This window comes from Rhipicephalus sanguineus, chromosome 1, assembly GCF_013339695.2.
Source record: "Rhipicephalus sanguineus isolate Rsan-2018 chromosome 1, BIME_Rsan_1.4, whole genome shotgun sequence".
NCBI lineage: Eukaryota > Metazoa > Arthropoda > Arachnida > Ixodida > Ixodidae > Rhipicephalus > Rhipicephalus sanguineus.
The window spans coordinates 77,278,931-77,298,549 of NC_051176.1; the positions used below are offsets into that span (position 1 = coordinate 77,278,931).

At 46.6% G+C, this 19,619-nt stretch overlaps 1 protein-coding gene across 3 annotated transcripts in view; it reads left to right on the forward strand.

Annotated features, from left to right (window-relative positions):
* Positions 1–17,515, forward strand: part of LOC119393203 (valine--tRNA ligase) — a 114,226-nt gene extending 96,711 nt beyond the window's left edge. The window contains exons 24-26 of one of the 3 annotated variants that reach the window (XM_049414813.1): positions 14,257–14,432; positions 15,291–15,440; positions 17,306–17,515. In XM_049414813.1, the coding sequence (XP_049270770.1) occupies positions 14,257–14,432; positions 15,291–15,440; positions 17,306–17,374 (395 nt within the window). In that variant the 3' untranslated portion in view covers positions 17,375–17,515. The remainder of the gene's footprint in view (positions 1–14,256; positions 14,433–15,290; positions 15,441–17,305) is intronic. The other 2 variants (XM_049414821.1, XM_049414823.1) reach the window with 2 other exon arrangements.
* Positions 17,516–19,619: the final 2,104 nt, after the last annotated feature.

A 19,619-nucleotide genomic window follows, 5' to 3' on the forward strand; every position in this document is an offset into this window, starting at 1 on the left:
TGGCGTGCGCAAAATGACGCGAGCAATATTACCCTGGCGCGCGCAGTGCTTCTCGGTATGCGGCCTGCTACCGTGATAATGCATACGAACCCTGTTATTCAAATGAGGAGAGGAAGTCTACCCTTTATTAGTGCAATCGCTGAGGGAACAAGAAGGCGATTAACGCTGCAAAGTGTCGCACGCAAAAAATAGCGCGAGCCATATTCATCGGACGTAAGCAGAGCTGCGCTGTACGTCGTCTGCTCAACACGACGAAGGATGGATGCTATGAGCGTCCCCTTTATAACGGGGTGGTGACAAGTGTGCCACCAGGCTCGACAAAAAAAAAAAAAAAACCCTTTACTCTTCTTTTTCTTAGCGTTGGCCTAGTGTCTTTACTTCAATTAAAACTATTTTACTCCAGAAAAAAAAAAAAAACTTGAGTTTTCAGCTCCGTTCTCTGCCCTTTACGGCAGAATGTCATTATTTTTTTTTCCAATATTTATTTTTGTCCTTTCTCTCTAGTTTTCTGCCACCAATACTCTAACCGTCTCTTACTTATTTAAATCGCGGGTGTGTTCAGCTTTCCATTGTCTCTAAAACACAAGGCGTCATGTAGGCTCGTGCCCAAACGTACACTTGGGGTGGATGTCTCCACATTCAATCAGAACATGCTCCGCCGTTTCCTTATCTTCCCCGCAGCACGTGCATTGTTCTTCTTCTTTACTGAATCTCGCTTTATAACTACGCGTTCTAAGGCAACCCGATCTCGCTTCAAACAGTAAAGCGCTTCCCATTGAATTATAGTAAGATGCCTCCCTCCTTATTTCATTTTTGCCCTTTCGGTAGTTACTCAAAGCCGGTTTTTTCTCCATAGCTGCCGTCCAGTAAATCCTCTCCGCCTCTCTGACTTTTCGCTTAACGCTCTTTGTTGACATACTGCTTACACTACCAGCCGTATATTTACTAGTGAGCCTCCTAGTTCTTTTTCTCCACTGGGTGTCCACGCTCTTCCTATTCAAGTAACGGAACACCTTCTCTGCCCATCTACTCTCCTTCATATATTCCTTAGCCTTTCTTCGAACCTTATTTTGCTCTGAGCCTCCCTCGCCTCAAAACCGCCCCTGCGTACCACCCCCTGCGTACAGCGCCCCTTGCGGCATCGGTGCAACTTGGGAACCGGTTTTTGGTTTCCGTGGCCACTTTTAACACCTCCCCATTTTTGCCACCCTGACATTGGTTCAGATTTTGTGTACTCTAGTAAGCAGCAGGAATAAAGAAGCCATTTTTCACATTTCACAACCACTGAGCCCTGATGACCTAATTTGACACCATGTATGTAAATGCATAAATAATTGCACCACTGGCTCAATTTTTCGTTTGTAGTCTTCTGAGGTACTAACCATTAGGAAAACACACACAAAAACATGGTAGATCCCTCCGTCATAGGAATCGGAATAACACGAAAGTAAAGCGTGCCCTTACAGAAGTAACTGAATGTTTACTGTACATTGATATAAGAGAGTTTGCACAATGTACATTGATGTCTGGCAGCTATAGCACCGTTTAACGTGGATGTGCCCACATTGATGATTGGTGGGACATCTCCATCCCGACGACTAACGTCCCTGCTAAATGATTAAACAAACCCTTGGGGTAGCTGTAGTAGTTAGCGGTGAAAGCGTAATCAGAGAACTAGGTGTGATAGCCAGAAGAGCGTCGCATAATGGACGCAGAACTTGGTCGCCATCCCGCGGCATGTTAAAATGCGAATGAAAACCTTGGCCGGACAAGAGGGAAACGCAAAGCGCGTCGTGCCGGCCCGGTAGCCCGGCCGCGATTTCTCTCGGGGCGAGCGCGTGAGCGGGGAACGCGGTTTAACAGCCATGTGAGGCAGGCGCGCGTCGCAGAGCTATGAGCGAAGCCGACGCTTTCACGACGCTTGGCTAAGGTCGCCACCTCGCGGTGTGTTAAGGCATTGACAAAATTGAACTTCAATTGAAAACGCGCCGAATGGGAGGGCCATGTAACGCGTTGCAGGTGCTAATCGCGGAGGCCACAGTAATGACGAATTTATTTTACTGCTCCCAGAGGGCAACACCACCCGCCGACCGGGAGAGTGGTAGATATAAAAGACGCGTTTGTAAAGCCTCTAGAGTCTGTGACCGTGGCACTGTGGATAGCGTACCCGGCATCTGTCGTTGCTGACCGTGCGGTCGTGGGTTCGATTCCCGTTGACGGAACTCTTTTTTCTTTGCCATCTGATCGTGTATATTTTTTCTACGTCATTTCCGTGACGGAAAGACGTCACTGAAGTCTTGGTGGACTCCGGCATAAAACACTTTCGTGTTAAAATATCCCCAGGCCAAAATAAAAAATCCAGGGCTGAAAGGGTTTTGTCTCTATGCAAGTAATTCCGCAGAGCTTTTTCTAATACAATCACGGGATATTCCTGCTAGCATGACATTCCCAGGATTTAGGGACATCTGTGTGTGGCGCCATCTCTCGGCGGTGACGACGGCCTCCTGCCATGACTGAATGGGAGATATGCGAAAAAAATCATATCTCTTGAAAAAAGCAAGCTATCAAAAACGACTCGGGGTTCTATACAGTAGAGACCTACTGGAACATTTTGGTAAAATTGCAGTATCGCACTACAACGCCTGTGGCTTCCCAGGGCAATTGAACACCGCCCATTAGAAATACATGGGGCCCCATTGTAAAATTTTAAACACTTTGGGAAGCCACGCGGTTAGTAGCGCCACACTGTAATTTTAACAGAATGTTCAAGTAAGTCTCTGCTGTATAGAACCGGGAGTCGTTTTTGATATCTGTATTTTTTCGTCAGATACGATTTTTTTCGCCTATTTCCCATTCAGTTACGGCAGGCCACCGCAGTCCCCGACGACAGATGGCGCTACGGTGCATATGTCCCCAAATCCTGGTCATGTTTGCGGTACTATATGGCATTACGAAAGTAGTGGGAGGTCGTGAGAGTCTCAAGTCCGCTTGATTATCAGGTGTCACACGAGGGCACGATCACAAAGTTGGTTTGAATCCTCTCTGTCGCGTGGTTAGTACCGCGGGGGCAAGGGTACAAACGCAGACGGACCGGCACGTACACGCTGCTTGCTCAGACGAAAGTACCCTTGCTCTTTATTGGGCCCCAACGTATATAGGCACATACATACAAGTTACAGGGCGCGCCACACCCTGGTGGCAGCCTAACAAAAGGGCTGAAATGTGGTGACCTCTACACTCTTCAGTTGATATTTATGCCAACGGGCCCGGTCGTCAGTCTTGCCGAAGGAAAAAGTAGCGTTAGGCCACGTGACAAACTTTTCAGTTCAGTTGCAATCGTAATACTTAACAATAGTTTTGGGCTGTTTCACCCCCTGAATGTGAGTAATCAGCCATGTGAGTAAATATGAAATTAATACTGCTATATTTCAATGGCGTAATAAGTGGAATACTTTGGAACAGTGTAACAGCATTGATAAGTGATATCGTATGCTTGTATTGACGTGTCTTCAATTATTTTGATTCGGTGACATTAGCTCATTGTAACTTTTCCTTGTTTTAAACCTTTCCAGAACATAGCAAATGCATATTTAGTTTCCATAAGTTCAATGCCGCGAGGCATAATTAAGATACCTAGCTCATGGACTGTTGAACGTGGTACTGGGATTAAATGTTCGGCGCCTGGAATAAATTGATTGGCAGGCGTAGCGCTAGGATTGCTTGGACGTGCGGTTTAAAAGTTCAATCCTGGCCTGGTGAGATATGCGCCCTACAAATAAACCGCTGCTGCATTCCGCCGAGACGGAATATGATACGGGACTAAATGTCCAATCGAGACGAAATTTCCACCACTGGACATCTCGTATCGGACGTTCAGGTTGCATGGTTCACGTTCCGGCGCCGGCGCCGGAACGTTAGGCAATGCGTTCATATCCAGGCAACAATGAAATATGGCAACATGAAATGAAAAGTGACCTCTATAAAAGATCAGACTGCCTTATCAGGAACGGCTCATCGTCTAAAAGCCAACCATCGAGAGAGCATCAGTTATTGGAAAACGGCGCATAGCAATACACATGGGACTGGCGCACTTTCGAGGACCACATTTCTGTACACTCGCTGGCGCCGGTTTTTCTTTATCGTACGGCAACGCCGCCACCAAAACCTGTAACTCATTACAAGCTTCGCTTAAAAAAAATTGCGATCAACAGGACAGCTTCCATGCAACTGGAAAACCGCGGAGGTCATTGACGTCCTTGAAAGTGAAAACCAAAATTCACCAATGAATTACATACACACTTCACTCGTGTGAAATGAATATCATCCCATTCCGTATTTACGATGTTTTTAGGAAAAAACTTTTCAGACTAAAATTGTAGAAAAAGCCTAATTTTCATGCGAAGCGCTACTAGTTTGGTTAACAATTGATTTATATTCTAAGCTATTTATAATGAACCCCTTTTCGGGGTGTGTTGAGCACTGGACCCTACCTAGAGACCATATACCGAGATTGAGAGTGGACATATTGTTACATGGCTTTCTATGATTATGAAACTGTACATGTAGTGGGATATATCCTTAGCGGTGTCTGGGGAAGACGCAGAAGAAGAAGAAGAAGAAGAAGACGCCCTGCTGTACAGGATCTAAGCCTTCTGGTTGCTTGGATCGAACGCATCCTTCGTCCGCCCGCGAGCGGCTTCGTCGACTTGTCCCCCGGTTCGTTCAGCCGTCTCTGCTTCGTCGCCCGTCTGTTGAAGACTCTGCTCCTTCGGCGTTAGGTGCATCCTCCCGGGGGGTGCGGCCATAACGGGCGGTGCTGACTCAGGCAGACAGACTGATGTCTGTCTCGTCTTCCGGCCAGGCAAATGCTGCCTGGTCGGCCTAGTCTTGCTCCTAATCATTTACCGATTGATGTTTTCTTGCGCAGCGGTCTGAGCAACGTTCCAGTGGCACTGGTTCCAACAAATGGGGAGTCCATTCGAATGAAGAATCCGAAAAGCATTCAGGAAGAGCTCCGGAAGGTGACTGAGCATTTCCAATTGATCACTGAGGTGCGTCAGTTGGTCGTGGAGGTATTTTGTGCTGTTCACCGGACCAGGCCTGCATTTCAGATCTTCTAAAGTGCACTACATTTGCCTCCCTCCCGGTGAGCTGTTTTATGCCTTCTCACTTGGCCTGTGTTAAAGGTTTAGTTCGTGGGGTGGACTCGAGCCTTTCCCCGTCTGAAATTCTAGAGATGTTTTCTGTAGCAGGAGCAGTCTCAGTGTTCCGTTGCACGCGCAGCGTTGACAGCAGAAAGATCCCGACCGAGTCGGTGATAGTTACCTTTGCTGGTACAACTAGACCGACAGAAATCAAGGCGTGGCCACTGATATATCGAGTTGAAGCGCTATCTCCTCGCCCACTGCAGTGCTATAAATGCTGGCGTTATGGTCATAGTGTAAAGGGATGCAGGTCAGTAGCGCGGTGTAAACTGTGTGCAGGACAACACAACGCTGACGAATGTGCATCACAGGAAAGGTCCTGTTGTCTCTGCGGTGGTTCGCACTCAGCTGATGATGGTAACTGTCCCGCGAGGGCTCAGGAAATTCAAATCATGGAGACCATTGAACAAAAACGATGTTCTAGACGTGAAGCTCGAGCTGCCATCGCAGAGCGGTCTCGTGGGTACGCTAATGCTACGAACCGTAGTAATAATGTCACAGATTCCTCACTCTCAGAGGTAATAGCTTCTACTGTTGAAAAAACAATGACAAGGATAATGGAGAATCTTTTTGTAACGCTGACGGAATCGTTGGCTCAAATAGTGAACGCACAGATGACTCAAATCCTGATGAGTGTAAACCAACCGGAAGGAACCCCGTTACTTTCTTCAACAAAGGAGGTAAACACAGGCTCGCAAGAACCAGTTTCCTTGAAAACCAGCCGCACGAAAATAGCACCTGATGGAGAGCAGTTATATTCACCAAAACCCGGGCCATCGAACACTAGCCGTAAGATAATTCCCGTTGAACAAGAATTGGAATGGAGCTCAGATTCAAGTTCTCTTGATTCACAAATGGAGACAGAATCTAGAAATATGAAACGGCGGGCATCGCCTAGAAAGCAAGGTTCTCCAGTGAGTCCAAAAGGGAAGAGCAAAAAATATAAGGAAATCGCATCAAAAAACGACTTTTTGAAAGATAGCATATTGGATAAGGCAGTGAATGCTGCCGGTATCTCGTCAAAATAGGTGGATTAAAATTTTACAGTGGAATTGCCGGTCAATTTTTTCTGCATCAACAGATTTATTTTACCTCTGCAATCAACATTCACCTGATGTTATTGTGTTACAAGAAACTTGGCTTTCGAAAGAAAAGAGCTTTCATCTAAAAAAATTACCGCATATTTCGTTTAGACCGACCCTCTAGGGGTGGCGGTTTAGCAGTCTTTATTTCTCTGAAATTTGCTCATCGGGTAAGAATTACAGCTCAAGTAATGAACTTAGAAAGCGAAATTTTAGCATTAGATATTTCCCTTCCGGGATGTCTTCCCTTTTCATTAGTAAATGCATATTTTCCAGCAGGTGTTCAAAATTCTAATGTTTTAGATTCTGTAATTACATCTTGCAGGAAAGAAATTCTATTGGCAGGAGACTTTAATTCGCATCATATTTCATGGGGTTTCAGAACAGATACGTGTGGGAAACGTCTGTGGGATTTCGTTTCTAAGAATAATTTAACATGTATTAACCAGCGAACACCAACTTTCGCTTGTAATCGGTCTATCTCTGCGATTGATCTTACTTTCTGTAGTCCCAGGCTCTCTATTTCTACATGGTCTACTTTGAACTCGGGTACAAGTAGTGACCATTTTCCTATATTCTTTGAGCTTGTGTTTCCCGTCACTTCACTAAACAGCAGGTCGATTACTCACATCAATTTTAATACATTTGAAAAGGTGCTACGAGTAGTTTTGTCAAAACGAACATATGAAAATGAAGAGCAAAATGCTATGAACTTCAGCGATCTGATAAAGAAATCTCTAAATCAAGCTAAATTTACAGTAAATGTTTCTAAAAGCAATTCTTCTAATCCTTGGTGGAACTCGGATTGTACACGGGATTACAGACTAAGAAAAGCTGCGTGGCGTAAACTGCTCTACAACCAATGTCCTAAAAATTGGAGGGATTATAAGTATGCGGCTGCGGTTTTTAAACGAACAGTCGCCACTGCAAAGGATTGTCATGATAACCAACGTTCAGAGTTCCTTTCAAAGCCTGGTAATAGGAAACCCCTTTTTAATTTGCTTAAAGCCAAAAAAGTAATTCCGTCACCAATTAACATCGAATCGGTAGTCTCCACGCCAATTGAGTTGTCTAGTTTCCTGGAAAATATTGCCAAAGGTCTTGAAAGTCGCTTCACGGCTGCGTGTTCATTCCACTCACGGTCCCCTGTCAAAAGTGACGACTTTGAAGAAGTGACAGCTTCGGAACTAGCACAAGTAGTGAATATCTTGCCCAATGCTGCGCCAGGTCCTGATGGCATAAGCGCATCGGTAATAAAAATTGTACATAAAGTTTCGCCCCAGGATTTACTTGCAATAGTTAACCACTCTATTAGAAATTCATGGATCCCGCCTGAGTGGAGAATGGCGAAAATAATTCCTTTATTAAAAAAGCATGGAGCTGGATTCACTTTAGATAACATTAGGCCTATTTCGCTCACATCTAATCTGGTAAAACTAATCGAAAGAATCTTACACATTCGGATAGAAAATTGGTTGAACGAAAACATGATTTTGAGCCCATGCCAAATTGGATTCAGGCGTGGCTACTCCATTTGGTGTGCCCATGTTGACTTAGAAAGCAGGATACAATTAGCTCGTTCTAAGAAACACTTTTCCGCTTTAGTCACTCTCGATATTACAAAAGCTTATGACAGCGTAGAACACGTTAAATTAATAAATTCGCTAACGCAAGTAGATTAACCACACTACTTTGTTGCATGGGTATATTCCTTTTTAAAAAACAGAGAATTTTATTGCTCTCAATATGGTGTGTCTTCTTCAAACTATAAACAAACTAGAGGTCTTCCGCAAGGCTCGGTATTGTCACCATTATTATTTAATATATTGCTGTGTACTATCCCTTTACAACATGACGTGCAGGTGTATGTATATGCCGACGACATTGCATTTTTTGCTTCAGCTGCAGATATACATACACTGTATCAAATTCTACAAATATATATGAACACTCTGGAAACGTGGCTTGAGGGCATTAATTTATCTTTGAACATAAGGAAAAGCGCAATGGTAGTTTTCCCACTAAGTGTCCCAGTGCAAATTTCGTTACTTTACCGACAAGATGTCATTCCGCAGGTGGAATCAGTCAAGTATTTAGGGGTGATCTATACCGAAAAACTCAATTGGGATGCGCATATAGAAAATATGGCAGTTAAAGGAGCACGGGCGGTAGGGATGCTTCGTAGAGTCAGCAGTAAACGATCTGGTTTACGTCGTGATGTGCTCATTATGATTTATTGTATGTATATACGCCCGATATTGGAGTTTGGCTGCGTCTTGTTTTCCGGAGCACCTGCGTACAAACTTCGACGACTGGTTCTGCTAGAACGCGAATCATTAAGATTATGTCTAGGGCTTACTAAATTTGTCGCAAATAATATTTTGTATAAAGAAGCGCGCCTGCCTTCTCTTCTTACACGGTTCCAAATTCTAACCGTACGTACCTTCCTAAAGATATATGCGACACCTCAGAGAAGGTCACTTTATGTTTTTATCAATGAGCAGACGTCCTTTTTTAACCAGCAGTGGTCTAGATTAAGGTGCCCACAAGTGATTGTCGCACAAAAGCTTTTGGAAAAAATACAAGTAAACCTTCGTGAAGTACTTGTACTTAACAGATCTCCTCAAACAATTAGAATAGAATTCGACAATATATTTCCTAAAGAATGCAAACATTTACCCAATAGGTACCTGAATGCCGTTTTGGAAGACCACCTGTCACATTTAGAAACAAACATCGTTATAGCGACTGACGCTTCAGTTTGTGAAGAAAAGGCAGGAGTGGGAATTGCATCCTCAGCTTTGGATTGGTCTTTTTCAATTCGATTACCCGACTTTACGCCTATTTATCAAGCGGAATTGCTTGCCATTGTCCTAGCCTTACGTAAATTGCCCCTATCAATAACAGAAGCTGTCATTCTGACAGATTGTTTATCTATCTGCTCTGCATTAACTGCACCTAATTTCTCGAATGCCTTAGAAGTATTTTATTCCCTTGTCCCAAGACATTATCGCCTTATTCGCTTAGTGTGGGTACCAGGGCACAAGGGTCTAACCCTCAATGAATATGCAGATGCACTTGCGGTGGCATCACATAATGGTCCCATAATCTCGATATTGCCGACGGTGGCGTTCGTGTCAGCAGCACGATTTGAAAAGTTTGCAACGTCGGATACCTTTGCCAAATCGGCTTTGGCAACATCTGAGTTTCCACACCTTAAGTATCCATGGAGAAATCGTTGGTGCTGCACTAGAAGGGAAGAAGTATCAATTACCAGGATAAGATGCCGAGTTCCCCCACTGAACTTCTACCTACACAGGTCGGGTCTGGTACAGTCACCCTTATGCCTCCACTGCAACGAGAGTGAATCTCTGCATCATTTCTTTTTAGCATGCAGATTGTTCACAAATCAAAGAAAACGATTGCTAGATCAACCTCTCCGAAGGATGGGCTTAAATTTATCCCTTCCGGTGATTCTTTCCTTTGGTGCAACTGAAATGGGCTTTAGCCACAGGAACGTTTGCGAAGCCGTGTGCGAGTTTTTACGGGAAACAAAAAGAATAGAATGTTAAGTTTATGCACCATTTCACTGTTTCAACCTATTCAAATGGTTTTTTTTTTAGCATCTGGATTGTACCAGTGAATCTAATTTTTTAAAACATTCATTCCTAAACTTATTCGTATTGTAAAACAATTTAATTTCTAAAATAAGGTACCGCCTGTTTCATGGCCGATCCCCCGTGGTGGGTTGCGCCAAGTAACTGAAGACCAACCAACCAACCAACCAACCAACATCTACATCTACATCTACAGCCCTGGCCTGCGTGCCCTGCTTCCTAGGTTTTGTCTCTCATGAAGAGAGCTGTGCCAAGTACCGTCATGCATACGATTGGAGAAGACCTACAGAAGGTCCTCGACCAGCCTTGACCAGACTGCCTTGAGCCTCGGCACGCAGTGTAAGACGCTCCCTTTGAAGACTTGCGTCAGCCTCGGCACGGAGAGAAAGGTGCTGCCCCTGAAGACTGCCTTCAGACTCGGCACGCAGCAACACGACGGCACGCAGGACAAGATGCTGCCCCTTGAGGCTGCCTTTAGCCTCGGCACGCAATGGAAGACGCTCCCTTTGAAGACTTGCGTCAGCCTCGGCACGGAGAGAAAGGTGCTGCCCCAGAAGACTGCCTTCAGACTCGGCACGCAGCAACACGACGGCACGCAGGACAAGATGCTGCCCCTTGAGGCTGCCTTTAGCCTCGGCACGCAGTGGAAGACGCTCCCTTTGAAGACTTGCGTCAGCCTCGGCACGGAGAGAAAGGTGCTGCCCCTAAAGACTGCCTTCAGCCTCGGCACGCAGCAACACGACGGCACGCAGGACAAGATGCTGCCCCTTAAGGCTGCCTTTAGCCTCGGCACGCAGAGAAAGATGCTCCCCTTGAAGACTGCGCTCAGCCTCAGCATGCAGGGCAAGACGCTTCCCCTGAGGACTGCCTTCAGCCACGGCACGCAGGGCAAGACGCTGCCCCTGAAGACTGCCTTCAGCCTCGGCACGCAGGGTAAGACGCTGCCCCTGAAGACTGCCTTCAGCCTCGGCTCGCAGGACAAGACGCTTCCCCTGAGGACTGCCTTCAGCCTCGGCACGCAGGGGAAGACGCTGCCTCTGACGACTGCCTACAGTCTCGATAGGCAGGGCAAGACGCTGCCCTTGAGGACTGCTGTCAGGCGTGGCACGCAGTGTAAGACGCGGCCCCTGAAGACGGCCTTCAGGCTGGGCACGCAGGGCAAGACGCTGCCCCTGAAGACTGCCTTCAGCCTCGGCACGCAGGGCAAGACGCCACCCTTGAAGACTGTCTTCATCCTTGGCACGCAGGGCAAGACGCTGCCCCTGAAGACTGCCTTCAGCCACGGCACGCAGGGTAAGACGCTGCCCCTGACGACTGCTTTCAGCCTCGGCACGCAGGGCAAGACGCTGCCCCTGAAGACTGTCTTCAGCCTCAGCACGCAGGGCAAGACGCCTCCCCTGAAGACGACCTTCAGCCTCGACCCGCAGGGCAAGACGCTTCCCCAGAAGACTGCCTTCACCCTCGGCACGCAGGGGAAGACGCTGCCTCTGACGACTGCCTACAGTCTCGATAGGCAGGGCAAGACGCTGCCCTTGAGGACTGCTGTCAGGCGTGGCACGCAGTGTAAGACGCGGCCCCTGAAGACGGCCTTCAGGCTGGGCACGCAGGGCAAGACGCTGCCCCTGAAGACTGCCTTCAGCCTCGGCACGCAGGGGAAGACGCCACCCTTGAAGACTGTCTTCATCCTTGGCACGCAGGGCAAGACGCTGCCCCTGAAGACTGCCTTCAGCCTCGGCACGTGCGTGAGTGATGTCTCGGAGTACATCCACTGCTACGAGTACATCCACGCCGATGTGACGGCGTCCAGGCTGCTTCTTGTATTTAGCAAAGGCAATGAAAACAAGAAGTACATGGTGCGCTCTGTAGTTTTGCGTTCACACACAGGAAAAACCAAACACAAGAGATACATGCAAGATCTCGGGAAGGCGCACGACGGCACCACCAAGTTCGCTATTCAAGACGCCCGCATTGGTGCACACTCGCGAAGGGGTGACATGGATCTCCTGGGATACAACCTGCTCCAGTGGCTTTATTGCCGACTGTCTTGGGAAGAGAACCTGAAGAAGGCCAAGTAGGCTAGTCAAAAGAAGAGCACCCTTATAGAAAACGTCCTCCTGCTGATGAGCCAGTGCTTCCAACACGGGGACATTCCATGCGGCATCGCACTTCCTGCAGAAAGTGGCTTATGTGATATTTGAGGATACGCCACACTGCGAACGGCTAAAGAGTTCCGTGGAGAAGGACATACTGACGGCTTGTTTCAAGTCCGATAGCGGACTATCTCCACGTCATCGAAGACGCCGCGTCGCTACTCGTTCTCGCCAAAGAAGTGAGTGCTGTGAGAAATCATCCTTGTCGAGAAGAACACGGGCGAGAGCCCACGCTGCCTCGTTGGTGGGGAATGGTTGATACAAACGTGTCATCAATTGTTCGCGCTGCCTTGTTCACGTAATTTGAAATGTTGAGCGCTTTTTTGATACGTGTGTTTGGTCGCAATGTATTTTTTTCAAACGTGATAAAGAGTATTCGCTGCTACACAATCGTGATTGATTTGGTTGTCCTCGCTTAGATTTTAGGGCTTGTTTAGCGTGTTCGTCACATTCGTGTCCTAAGTTATGCACCTGTCAAATCTGCAAACATCCGCATAATGAGAAGCGTGCGAACTTGAGCTTGTTGGTATATATTCACATTAAAAAACAGCGGGAAAACTACAAGGGCGAGACGGCGCTAGTCCTGTTTCATCTGTCCCGTCCCTGCAGTTTTCACGCTGTTTTTTGACTATGAATCCACATAATGCAGATGGCGCCGACGATAGCGATTGAGAAGCAGAACCGCAGTTCCCAGATTGCTGTCGACTCGATCGATAAGAATTGAGCGAAATTACAGTAAATGTTCAGAATAGCTAAAGAAAGTGAGAAGAGCGCTAACTTCGAATGAACTTCATTCGTAGAAACAGTGACTAATATACCTTTCAATTAAAGCACGCCAACAATTAATGGATATTAGTCTAAGTCAAGCACTGACGGCCCGCTCGCACAAGCTGGACGGGGTCCTAAAGTTATGTCAGCTTCAATAATTACTAGGGTCAGCATGTCACTCTTCTTACAAACAACTGTACAAGTATAAACAAAAAAGGTAAACAAACAAGAACTGCAAGGGCGCAGTGTATGCATGTTGTGCCAGCCAATTGAAGATCATGTGCCTATCGTTTTTGACAGCGCAGCTTGTTTGCTTGCTTGACCCTTAATTCTTGGCTCTTACCCACTACGGGGGATTGGCCATGAGACCGGCCCGATTAAAGTAAACAGAGCACAGGTGTATTTTATAACTACAACATGATTTCAGTCATAGATGTGGCAATTCGAATAGTTAAGATGGCCAAAATCGAATTATTCAACCATACCAACTAAGTAAGGGCTGAGTAGGTATGGAAAACATGTAGTGTGTGGCTTACATGCTGAGAGAGAGAGAAAAAAAAATTCACAGCATATCCATGGGTGAATGATGAAGAGCTTGGGCGAAGCTCCGGAAGCAATCATGGTTACACCGTGAAATCTTCAGCAGTTTCACCCAGCAGTAATCAAAGCGATAGCCCAGTACATCATCAAAGACGTGACAAACACTGTATATATTTATACAAGAAATTTTATTAATCGTAAGTGGTAGCTAGACGTGGCTTCCGTTCCCCCTTCATTATAACGGCTTTATGGTCGGTGAAGTGATGGATCGGTGATGGGTCGTAGTGGGATGTTTGCAAAGACGAAGGAGTGGGCAGTTTGCAAAGGTGGCTTCCGTTCCCCCTTCATTATAACGGCTTTATGGTCGGTGAAGTAATGGATCGGTGATAGATCGTAGTGGCATGTTTGCAAAGACGAAGTAGTGGGCAGTTTGCAAAGGATCGGTGATGGGTCGTAGTGGGATGTTTGCAAAGACGAAGGAGTGGGCAGTTTGCAAAGGTGGTTACGCCGGACAACAGAGATGTGACAAGGTTAGACTAAGACGAGCTTCGCCCCTAAAAGGAAGAGAGTGGTTACGACAAAAAGAAAAAGGGCATTAAAGACAGGACAGGATTGAGAGTGTAGGACTAGGCACTGTCCTCTCTTATCCTGGTTAGGGTTTTTGTTTTTCTTTTTATGTCCTAGAGCTGTGCCAAGAACCTCAAGTGGAGACCCTTTTATCACAGCATACTTGTGTCCACGGTTTCTGCCTCAAACCCACTTGATGTGCAAGCTTTGCCTTCTTTCTTGTGCCATCCTCACCACCTGGGGAAATTTGTTTGCAGCGCATTCTTTGCATTGTCTGCCGAACTTGGTATGCACACAGCTGAAGCCGTCGCCCTTTGTTCTTGCTTAGTGTATGTGCAGTGCAGTAGTCCCAGCAACCGGCAGACAGTGCACTCGCTAGCAGTGGTGATTGCTGCGCTCACCTCTTCATCGGAAGTGGAGCTCCTCGCTGAAGGCGCTGCCGTTCCTGTTGGGTGTGCCGTGACTACAATCTCGGACACGTGTCAGGCATACCTCATGCTCAAGGTGAGGCTTGCCATGCGCGAATCTTGCACCTATAAAGTTGTGTTCTAGGAAGGAATAATTCTCCAATGCTTGTTCAGCTGTTCTTGTGGTCTTTCTCATTGAAAAAAAAAAAGTTGAAAATAGAATAAGCTGCTATTGTAATGTACTAGTTTCGAGCCAGGCCTGCATGTCAAATGATGGAAGGTGTTGTCACATCGTCATCATTCATCACTATGTTAAAGGGGTCATGAACCACTTTTCCAAGTAATGATCTAATGGCCTCAGTATCGGAATGTACTGCCTCCCGAATCGATTGCCGCAAAAATTTCTCGAATCCGTCAAGAATCAGCGGAGTTATGGGGGTTTGGCGCACGCTCCCAGCGCTTTCTCTCTTTTCTCGTGCCGGCGAGCGCACTGGAAGCTAGACAGGGAGGGATGACATGGGGGAAAGAAGTTACGCCAGCGCGCGTCATGAAACGCGATCGCTCTCCCGCTGTGATTCGCTTGCGCGAGTGCGGCTACCGTGTACTGAGGAGTGCGGCGCCGGCAAGTAGCGGCACCCCGCGGCAAGAAGCGCATCTGATCCGAACGCCGCTCTCGATTTACGTCGGCTATCGGCCAATAAGCATGCTATGTCTCTTGCTACGTACAGCGGACAGACGCCCCGCCCACCGACGAGAGTGAGAACCGGCCTCTGTTTGAAAAGAGGGTGCCTAGGGAAACGGCAACTTCGCGCTCTGCTTGTGGCCATTACGCGGCGCGCACGACTGTAATATTTGGCAGAGCAGTTCATAGCCGTGTCAGCTTTCCGCAGGATGTGTTTTTTCAATCAGCCCAAGGGGTGCTTCATGACCCCTTTAACTTGGAACGTGCATGCAGGGTGTTGTGGATCCTGCAAAAGAGATGGAGCGCCTGTCACAGAAGCAGGAGAAGCTCGAGACCCAACTATCCAAGTTAAAGACCGCAATGTCTGCTGCAGACTACACTACAAAGGTGCCAGCTGAGGTTCAGGCCACGAACTTAGACAAGGTGAGCCTTAGTGGAGGTAGCTTGTTTATTATTGCTTACTCTCTCATTACCCGCTTGTTCATAAAGATTATGAGATATGTGGTATTGATATTAACTTGACCCTAATGGGGCCAACAAAATTGTTATAATTATCTGCAGCCAGAATTAAGCTAAAGGCAGACATTTCAAAATGACCTTGATTCAAAAATGACCTTGAATATTACAGGCCCCTACTGTTTTTGGGTGCAAAGTAGAAAACTATTGTAAAAGTGACATTTGAGCCTTAAACAAAGTGCAAATCATATGTGTACCCAATTTCTCAGCAAGAAAAATGTTACATACCTCCGATTCTGCCAATAAGAAAAGGACAAAACCAGCCAACTTTACCATCACATAATGAAAATTTGTTTGTTTCGTGTCGATCATCAACATTTTCAGACAGTACTTTATCGCTGTCTAGGGACACTTATAGCAAATGTTAAGTCAACCTGCATTGGTGAAATTCCATCCCAGAAACCTCGCAGCATCCATTCTGTGCTAAAAAAATGCTTAATTTAAGTGAAAATTGTGTTTCAAGGTTCTGCGTTGTGCAATCAAAATCGCCTGCCTTTAGAGTGAGGAGAATGACATCGCATGTGCTATCACTGCCTTTAACTTCCTGATAGTCATCGCTACGGTTTTTTGCTTAACACGGGCTTAGATGGCAAAAGGGAGAGCTGAAAGGGAGCCAGTGACATCATATGGATGCGACATTTTCTGTTACTTGCAGTTAGAGTGGGTTTTGATTGAGCAAACCCAGTGAAGCTCTACACATTAAGAAAACTAGTGAGATGAGAGTGAACGAACAACAAAACTTTTCAGCCACCCACATCACACTCGTTGTTGTCAAGAAATAGATTGTGTCAGAATTTTAAAAATGTTTTTAGATGCGAAGCAGCTCTTTGACTCACGTGTGTAACGCCGTACGTTACGTGCGTCCGTACGGATGCGCCGCAACGCATTCCCCTCGCCGTAGGTGTTGGAGCGTTGCCATGTAGGTCACGCCACAGCTTTGCATTGACGTCACGCTCCCCTCGCACGCTTCCCTCGCAGGTGCGCGCTGACGTCACTCTCTTCCTCACCCGCAGCATGCTCGCCGTAGCGCCCGCAGCTGCCGGCTGCTCCGCCCGCTCGCAACACCTCTGAACGTGTCACTTCTCTCTCGCTTCACCCGTGGTAGTCAAGGCGAAACACGCGCCTGCTCCGGTCCAGCGCCCGTGTCTCGACTCTGAAGAAACAACGACTACGAAGTCTTGCCAAACGCTTTAATGAAACTTACACGAAACCCAACCCGCCTCCCGTGTCTTTGCGTTTCAAACAACGTTTACTCGAGTAAACGCTACACCGAGTTTCGCTTCAAACCGTTCTTCCAGCACCCGCGTCGACGCCTGTCTCAACCGGGTCAATGCCGTGCGCACCGCTGCTGCTTCGCATCCCATCAGGGTTCCCTTCGGGGAGATGGTCCAAGTTTTTTTAAGCACAGTTTCTTAAGGTCCCCTTAAAAACCACGGCGATGTGATGCGTTGTCTTCTGTGTGGTCTGTACTGTGCTTGGCATTCTACATTTTCCAAGGGACTCTGCAACATTCACAGTTCTACAGTACGTTAATTTTGGGACAGCTTTTGCTGTTCAGTACTTTTTGCATTACTATAACTGCATTTGTCAAGGGCCAAAAATTGTACATAGTGAACCATTCGACATTTTCCACTTATTTGCCAGAAGACTCTGGAACTTGTGATGCATTATCACAGAGAAATAATGTGTATGTAATGTGTCACGGTTTTAGACATGATCATTGCTACTTCTACGTCATATGTGATTGTAGTTTCATGTTTCATGTTCTTCAGGTTCGCCAAAGTGAAGGGGAGTTGGCGAGGATTGCTGAGACGATACGTACATTGAAGCTCATGGACTAAACATTCTCATCAGCTGCCTACTAAGTTAAGATGGATGACTTTTTTATGAAAAGTGGTTCTGGTTACATTTTGTATTTCCGCCCGGGAAGACTTGCTTTTACAGTGCTTATTTAAATAAAGCTTAATGCTCCTGTTTTGCAAGTTTGTGCTGTCAGCCGTTTTGATTTTTCTATTCTCTCTCTTTTCTGATAAGCGGTAGGTGATATTTTGCTTTGTCTGGGACTTTCCATGCCTTTATATAGCACTGTGTGATCTATGGTATCTTGTAGGAACATGAATTTCTTCAGCCACCAATTCTACAGTTTTTTTTTTTACAATACAGATTTATTTTGTTATAAAAATGCTATGACAGACGGGAACCTGTTGTCCTCAGACACAAGCTTTACGTCGAGGCGGAAATGCTTTGCTGCAGTTAAAGTTACACTGAGTTTAGTAATTAACAAAAGCTCATTAATTAACTTTTTAATTATTAACTTGAGGGCAGTTGCTTTTATGGAAAAGTTGTAGGATGTGACATTTATGGCATACCCATTTTTTAGAAATCCCCAAAAACATAAGTAATTAACTAATAAACATAATCAACATAAGTAATAAACATAATCATCCTAACTCAAAGACCCCGCAAAAGTGAGCACGCCAGGCACGCAGGAAATGCTGTCACTGTGTTACGTCAGACCAGAACTTCGTGTAACAAATTTTGAAAAAAGGCACGTCGCTGTAGGATCTGGTCAGGCAGAACAGCAAGTGTCATCTCAAATATGCAACTGGGCCGCTTATTCATTGCATGTGATGTTTTGTGCTTATCTGATTCTTTCGCGCTGTACCCAAGTGGAGGGGGGGGGGGGCGTCCTCAGTCTGAAGATCAGGCAGTCGGGCAGGCAAGTGTGATCGAGCGTGTCGTTTTGCGCTCTGTGACCCATGACAAAGAAATTTTTGGGAGAGGCACCGTGCCAGTGTGCCACCCCCTGGCTACATCACTGGTCCCACCCCTGCATTGCTCTTACCGCTAGTTTTAAACTTGTTGCATGAAAATTTGGTGCCGCGATTGAATAATTTGCTTGGCTCTCTGGGAATTAAAGCTCCGCAGTGTTATCATTGGGTCAACAGGTATCTCACTAAGCAATAAAAAGATGGGACAAATTTTTTCTGTCACTGCTCCTTACATTAACAATGAAGTAATTTTTTGTTGCTTAGGTCACATTTTTTTTATGAGCTAGAATATTAACACTTTCATGGGCTATAGACAGTGTAGTGTGAAAACATATTTTGATATGGAATATGTTGGGAATTTGGTTCGGCAAAAGAAAGAAATACGTCTTCACAGCTCCAAGGCAGAGAGTAGTAGTGGTGGTTTGAGGGGAGGAAAGACGCTTATTTCTGCAGCCAATGAGGGAGCACGGCGCAGTGTCGTTGGGAGGAGGCAGAGTGAAAGAAAAGCGGAAAGGAGTGGCCACCTTCTCGAGAAATCAGCACCCACAACACCAAGCGCCAGGCTTGGGCACCTCTCTTCCTGTTAGAAAAACTAAGAAAAACTGGTGGCACTGGCAATCGTACCTCCGGCATTGGAGGCGCATGCTGTAACCACGTGACCATGGCTGCGGCTGACTACCACTGATGAGAGAGTAGATCGCCAAGAGCGGGGGAAAATCGCTTACTTGAGTGAGGGCACTGTCTCGCCTCAAGAGCAGAGCGAGGAGAGTTGAGATGCGAACAAGAGAGTTGAGATGCGAACAAAAGAGCGGGGAAGTCGCCTAAACATGACGGATTGGTGCTGGGACTGCCGGCGTACATCCCCCGCCGTCAGGCGCAGGGTGGCTGTTTCTGGGAAAGCTGACGGGCGGTCGCTACAAATATTTTTTTATCGTACGCTTCTTATATGCCATATGTCAACAGATAGAGCAAAACGTGATGGCATCACCAGTGACGTGCAGTACATGCGATATCGGCGTTAGTCCCCGAGAAGTTGGGGTGGCACCGCCTGGCGGTAGGCCTGGATGACATCACGGCACGGACTCTTCGACGCCCGCCGTGACGCGCCGGCAAATCATGCGCTTGCTTCGTATGCTGTTCCGCTGTTTGCGCATGCTTTTTGCCTATCTCAGGCTTCAGATGAATGACGAAAACAGCATCGATAATGTTTCTAGTAAAACGACAAAATGCTATACATTGTTTCTTCGCAGTTGCCAGCGGTGCCTGTGCTCTGTCGTGCACACTTTGAAAGGGGTGATCAGGTTTGTTGTTGTGT